Source organism: Paramacrobiotus metropolitanus, unplaced genomic scaffold, assembly GCF_019649055.1.
Source record: "Paramacrobiotus metropolitanus isolate TYO unplaced genomic scaffold, Prichtersi_v1.0 Parri_scaffold0000139, whole genome shotgun sequence".
Classification (NCBI taxonomy): domain Eukaryota; kingdom Metazoa; phylum Tardigrada; class Eutardigrada; order Parachela; family Macrobiotidae; genus Paramacrobiotus; species Paramacrobiotus metropolitanus.
This window is the reverse complement of record NW_026570359.1, coordinates 51,375-58,059: the sequence shown is the minus strand read 5'-3', so window position 1 is coordinate 58,059 and position 6,685 is coordinate 51,375. Positions and strand designations below refer to the sequence as shown.

The following is a 6,685-nucleotide window of genomic DNA, read 5'->3' as shown; positions in this document are numbered from 1 at the left end:
TGCCGATGAAAGCAAACACAGGGCAGCCATGGAAGTGCGGCAACACCACGGCTTACGGGAAGGGGAAATCGGCAAAACAAATGTTTCTATTGACTGCTCGTGGATGACTGCTGGTGCTAAATCGACGCACGGCGTAGCCACCGTTTTATCAAGCATAACGCGGAAAGTGTTGGATACGGAAGTTTGCACCGTAAAATGTGAACACAAAGATTGCCCAAACAAAAACGGCAATTTGGATTCAATAACGGATCACAAATGTTTTGTGAATCACGCAGCAAGTTCCGGAACTATGGAAGGCATTGGATTACAGCGTGCTTTCGGGAGGTCTGTTCCGCAGTATCAGTTACAGTAAGTACAACACTAATAATATTTTTGTCATACTTGTATAGCACAACTCTGCAGTTGTAATCATATTTATTACAAATCAGCACTGCATTTTACATAATCTGGATTTAACTTCATAAAAACATAAATATGTGTGCACCCACAGTCGATAGCGCTATGCGTATGGATGGGTATGCGGAAATATATAGTATATTCTGCATACAGTATATACTCGTATAATTAGTTGTAATAAAAGTCCATAGCTAACTGTATATATACGCAGTGCCGGCTGAATGGTTGTTCACCGGCAATATGCCGAAGACATTGTGGTATGCTCGGCAGTACGAGCACTGTATGCAGATTGTAGTGCAGCGGCTGCCAGTGTATGTATATTATTAAAACCCACTTGTTTCATCACCAAAGCTGCGTCTGTTGGAAAGAATGACAAGCAGCGCCGCTTTTTGATTTATAGAGCGCTAGCCAAACAGATCTTGGTATGTTATTTTTATTTGCTGTGAAAGTGATCGAAATAATAATTATTGATAAGTAAAATATTCACTAATAGCACGTGGAAAAAGTTGTTAAATATGACCACGCAAAAGTCATCTGCCTGGCATATCCGGCCCCATTGCTGGAATACATTAGTAGTAAGGCAATAGGTCCGGCAGGGACACGTGATTGGTCAGACACGCCCCCTTCCTGATTGGTCAAACGCGCCCCCTTCTCTGATTGGTCAGACACGCCCCTTACTCTGATTGGTCAGAGCCGAACCGAACGGTCAGAGCCGAACCGAACGGTCTGAACCGAACCGAGACCGAACCGGGCCGGCTCCGCCTTTTAATCCAAGACTGAGACCGAGACAGGACCGCTAGAGTAGCAGGCTGCTGTGATTGGCTGGCTTCCGCCTCTTAAGGCCAGACTAGGTCGAGACCAAACCCGTGCATCATTGAATCAGGCCAATTATTCACGGTAATTACATTGTTTGTTATCTAAATAACAACCAGCAAACCTTCCCCAGCAGTTTTCCAGTGGAACCGAAAAGTTTCGCCTAAGTGTCCAATACAAAATGTTTTCTGAAAAACAGCTTACCAAGACGACAATATTATAGGCCGTGTTGTTCAATACTCACAACCACACCAACATGAACACGAAGTTTCTTGCTAGTGAGTTGAAAGGATTGGGCTGTTTTAGCCTCTTTTCGAAACAACAGCTGTTAACAGAAAAGATGTTTATTTCTATAGATAAAGCATGCGGATTAAACAGTAAGAAACATTAAAGCAGTTCGCGGTTGGTAACTTGATACTCCAATAATAAAAGGTGTATGTGAATCAAGCAATTTGTTTATTGCTTAGTACCAAAAGGTAGCGTTGTGAAGTCTGGAAGCAACATACGCTTGTCATACACCATTCTCAACTTCTTAAACAAACAAACGGTTTTAATTTCTTGTGTTTTGCCGTTCCGCTTGATGAATTCAGGATAAATAATTTGAACATGGGAGTCTGTCCCGTCCAACAGGCGCTTCAGTTGGTCGAAGTCCAAGGTCTGTCCGGTCCGGGCGAAGGACTTGGTGATTTCATTAAAACCCAAAATATCTTCCGTGTACTCGTTTTGGGTAAGACCTTTTGCCTAAGAGCAATAAATATTATATATACTGTACATACATAATTACTGTACGTTTACGTACCTTCAGCTCGATCCGGCCGGTGTCAGTCTCGTAGCTGTACACCTTGGGGCCGCACGACACGAACTTCACAATGTGACTCTCGCCGACGTGCAGTTGGTTGTCCCAGTCGCCTAGGATACTACCGATTTCCGGCACCCAGTCCCCAGGGCGGGTGAGGAATACAACGGAATCTGTATCATAGTACATCAGCCGGTCACCCAGTCTCTCTATCATGTCCAGGAGGATGAGGCGTGCATTGGCAGTAGTGAACGCTGCGAGGGCGACGTTCGTGGCGTTACTACCTTCATTGTAGTCTTCTCCCTTGGAGTAGGTCACCATGAGGCAGTCCTCGTTGATGGCAAACACATCATGAATTTCCACGGTCTTGGAGCGGATCATGTCCAAGTAATCCTTAGCCATGTAGACGAACTTGGTCATAGTCATATCATCCCGCTGTCCTTGCTTGCCCCACAAATAGTTCAGACAGTTCTTAGCCACATTACGGCGTCCAGCATCGTAGATCATGGCTTCCGGATCAAAGTCGATCCCCTCACGTTCTTTGACCAGGCAAATGAAGTCATCCTTCTGCTGCTGTGTCTTACACCAGCTCGGCCACCCGCTCGCCTCCATCTTGATTTTCAGGAACTTGTTGATGTACGCAGCATAAACACCGGCTTCTAAGATGTCCCAATGCCATACCTCGTGCACTTCCTGCACGATGTAACCCCGGTCGATGGCGTGGTGCTCCGGTGTGGTCCATACCCCCTCGAGGCAGCGGTCAGCGTCGCTATGCTGGCAATAGTCGTTGTTTTTAGTGTCCGCACACCAACGGCAAAGCGCAAACACCAATTTCTTGTCGATGGTTGCAGGAAGAACAGGATACAAGCGTTGCGGTGGCGGTAGTACCTTGCACGACACCATACCATAGTAATCCTTCACGTCCTTGAAATCCGACAAGATAATTGTTGGGTGGCCTATAGGGTACGTCTTGGTCTTGTTGACAAAAGGGTACAGGCTGACAACGTCGAAGTGCATAATCATTTCCCCCGGCTTCACTGCGTAGTACAGGCGACTGGCATTAGTACGACCACCTTTAAAGGCGTCCCGGGGATTCAGTGGCTCGCGGAGGTTTTGACCAGACAAAAAAGTAGCGATGTCCGTATCCTTACGCTCCCTTTTCCATTCACACTCCCACTTGGTAACTACTGTATACTTCTCATCTTCCAGGTAGCGTACACGGTCCAAGTATTCCTCGTACACTTCACTCATCTTTTTACGAGAGAAAGGGGACCGATCTTCTTCTTCGGTACATTCGGGATGTCCGTGGAATAAACAACCGTTATATTCGTACACTGTACGAGGACCGGCATCATAGCCGTCCACGTAATACGGGCCAATGTGCACTTCCTTGCCATTCCGACCATGCTGAATACGCCCACCCAAGTCACGGTTCAACATTTCCAACCACTGAGTTGCTTGAACACTGGTTCGTCGGTTCCGGTGAGGTCCATGGGAGGACAATACAGCTAGTTTCTCAGGTTCCAAATGAAAGGTACGGTAGTAACGGTTGCAGGCAGATGACATGGTGATACTATCCAGCGGGTTTAGATTAGTCAGAGCGACAAAATCATCAACGAACTTCAGGGCACAACGCCGGAGCACGGTGACGTCATTCGAGCAATTGGCCATGATTTCCGCACGGAAGTCGAACTGCCCACCCGCAGCGGCTTTTGCTTCAGCGTGCCACTTCAGAAATTCCTCTTTATCTTTCTTTTTCAGACCGTCAAAAACGTACATTTCCGGTTCGGGCCACGGTAGTACTTTATCCCAGTTTTCAGGTCAATTAAAGTGACGCTTGCCTGAATTCGTCGAAGGTTTTGCCGAAGAATATCACGTTGTCGAAGTATGCGAAGACGCCACCTTTCTTGCGTGCTGGCGCCATAATCTTGTCCATTGTCGTTTGGAATGTGGCTGGCCCATTGCAGACGCCAAACGGCATTCGTTTGAACTGGTACATTGAACCGTTTGAACCGGTACATTCGTTTGAACCGGTACATTCGTTTGAACCGGTAATATGGCCCTGAGTTCCCATCTGGAGTAACAAAGGTAGTGTAGTCCATGGACGCTGGGTCCATAGGGATTTGCCAGAATCCGGACTGACAATCTACCTTGCCGTAGTAGGCGTTGCCTGCACACTGGTCCAGAAGTTCATCTGGATTGGGCAATGGATAATTGTTCTTCTTGGTCACCGAGTTCAGCTTTATGTAGTTTATGCAGAATCGGGTGCCCATGGTTTCGTCGCCGTTTTTCTTCGAAGCGAGGACCACTGGGAAACTCCACGCTGCCATGGACGGTTCGATCACGCCTTGGTCCAGCATTTCCTGGACGTGCTTATTAATGAACTCGCGTCCCTTCCAACTTGTTCGGGTTGGGTTCATCTTGATCGGTGCAGCGTCGCCAACTTCTATGACGTGGGTCACTTCCTTAACGTCACCGTAAGGCTTTTTGGACGTGGGGAATAGGGCCCTGAGTTCTTATAAATCCTGACGGAGTAGAGCAGTTTGCTCCTCGGTCAGGTGGTCGCCAAAATGTGCGTTGGCGATGTGGGCGCGGATTTCGCTTTCCACTTCTGGATCTTCCTCTCCGGTTTAGAGGGATTTGATCTGGGCGAATTCTTCGTCCGTGGCCTCTTCATATGGCTCTACTCGGCCCATGTCCACTCCTTTGCGGAGTATATGGGTTTCTTTCGAGTAGTTCGAGACCAATATGGTGAAATTTCTGCCGTCATGCTGGACTGGTCCGTCGAGCATGGCCAGACTCCGTTTGGTGTCCTGGTTTCCAAGATACATGAGTTTCTGCCTTGGGTCAACGGCGGAGTTGATGCTGACTTGGACCGGTGTGATAGACTCCGGTGGGAGCTCCACTTTTACAGTTGCCCGGACCTTTGCGTAGTCAGTTATGGTGCGTTGTCTCTTAGGATTGTGTCCCGCCTCCTTTGGCCATGGTAAGGCGCTGGCGTTTGGTATGGACCAATCCACGCCGTCCTCTCTGATGTCTGGCTCATATATATCGCTATAATACATATGGCCGATTCTTGCACCTTTACGGAGGACTTGGTCGCGTAAAGACTTATTTTGGATCTGGATCCACGCGTACTCGTCCTGACGTGTTTCTACCTCCGCCTCGACCGGTAGGAGTTGGCGGTGTGGTCGTCGTAACGAGTTAAAGTGGATCGGACGCTTTGGATCCATAGTTCTGTATGTGCGGACCTTAACCCAGCAGGATGAGTAGGCTGGTATGGTGTACCGCTTATGGACGAAGACAACTTCTTTTTCTTCTTTAAGGCCTTCCATTCGCCGTTGTAGTCTGGTTCGGCGAATGGTGGGTGCTTCGGCCCGAAGTTGGCGAATGGTTGGGTCGTCTTCATCATCACTGGACTCCTCCGATGATTGGTTGTCGGAGTCAGTGTCCGGTGAGTCGCTCGAGCTTTGGACGTCCGAGTCGGTAGACTTGGGTTTGTCGTCCTGCTCTGGCTTTGGCTCGCCTTTGTCCTCGTTAGAGGTTAGCGAGCCGCCGGTCACCGTTGGTGCCGGTGTAGTCGAGAGATCCGCTTCTCGGTTCTCTGGCGACTCGGTTTCGACTTCTTGCCTCTCAGGTTCCTCTGAGTCAACCGGTGTGGTTGGACGGTCCCCGTTAGGGAGTGGTGAGGCTGGTCGGCCTCCTGTCCACCGCTGAGCAGCACGGGTCTGTATGGCTCGTATTATCGCTTCAACGCCGTCTCCACATAGAGGACAAGTCAGTTGGACTTCCTCCGTTGAAGAGTCCTGCGTTTGGCTGGTGTCCTTCCTATGGCCTCCCTGTTCCGGGTGTGGGCCATAATTGAAGCGCACTCTTGTCGCTATGTGCGGTGCAGCTTCTGGTAATGGTTCCGGTATGGTCCTGACGTTGGTCACGGACAAGTCGTATTTCGGCCATATGCTGACGGTGACGCCAGGGTGTTGGCCATACGCTTATGAAGTTTTATGATTTCATCGAAGAGGTCAGGGTACATCCGTTGGAGTGCCTTCGGCATTTCCATGTGGTACTCTTTCTATTCCCACAACAGGGCTAGACGTCCGTCCTCCCATAATGATCCCTCTTCGAGTAGTTTGTCCATTTCTTGGGCAAACGGTCCATATTCAGCGGCTATTTGCGGCCACGTTAGTGACACGCCTTTTTCTTCAAGCCAGCCCTCTTCTAGGGCAAGAAGTCGGTCAGCGCGGTACTGGAGGAAGCTTCGTACTCCAATGAACCATGTCTTGTATCGCTGGACCAGGTTCTCCTTAATTTCTCTGTCGGGCGCCGGCCGTTGGGCCGGTGCCTCTGGTATCGGGATAGTCTTTACTATCCCGTGATTTGGCTTGAGTATGCCAGAGCGAAATTGGTTCATGTAGCGCTCTATGGCATTATGGACGCGCAGTTTCCAGACGAGGCTATCGATGGTGTCCAGGCATTCCGAACAGGTAAAAGCTTGGACAGCCGGTTCGCGAAGCCGATTTATCCTCACTTAGTTCTCGGGTCCCGGTTCTTCTGGTATCGGGATTGACTTTACCGCGTCCCAAAAGATTTCTTTGTTTGGCTTCAGGATGAACGTGAACTTGGAGTGAAGGTAATCACATCCAAGTATGACTTGCACGTCCGTGGTCTTAGGTTGGACGA

General features: G+C 49.1%; 1 protein-coding gene across 1 annotated transcript; it reads right to left on the bottom strand.

The window, feature by feature from the left end:
* Positions 1–1,511: 1,511 nt before the first annotated feature.
* Positions 1,512–3,784, bottom strand: LOC129599174 (uncharacterized). The gene is made up of 3 exons (XM_055497327.1): positions 2,009–3,784; positions 1,716–1,950; positions 1,512–1,534 (listed from the first exon to the last, which is right to left on the bottom strand). Exons 1-3 carry the CDS (start codon positions 3,782–3,784, stop codon positions 1,512–1,514), a joined length of 2,034 nt encoding a protein of 677 aa, XP_055353302.1.
* Positions 3,785–6,685: the final 2,901 nt, after the last annotated feature.

Excerpts from the sequence above, each read along its gene's own strand:
- LOC129599174 (XM_055497327.1), bottom strand. The coding sequence starts at position 3,784 with ATGTACGTTTTTGACGGTCTGAAAAAGAAAGATAAAGAGGAATTTCTG. Across the intron at positions 1,951-2,008 it reads CCGGCCGGATCGAGCTGAAG|GCAAAAGGTCTTACCCAAAA; the intron begins GTACGTAAACGT and ends TATTGCTCTTAG. Across the intron at positions 1,535-1,715 it reads GAGAATGGTGTATGACAAGC|CTGTTGTTTCGAAAAGAGGC; the intron begins GTATGTTGCTTC and ends TTCTGTTAACAG.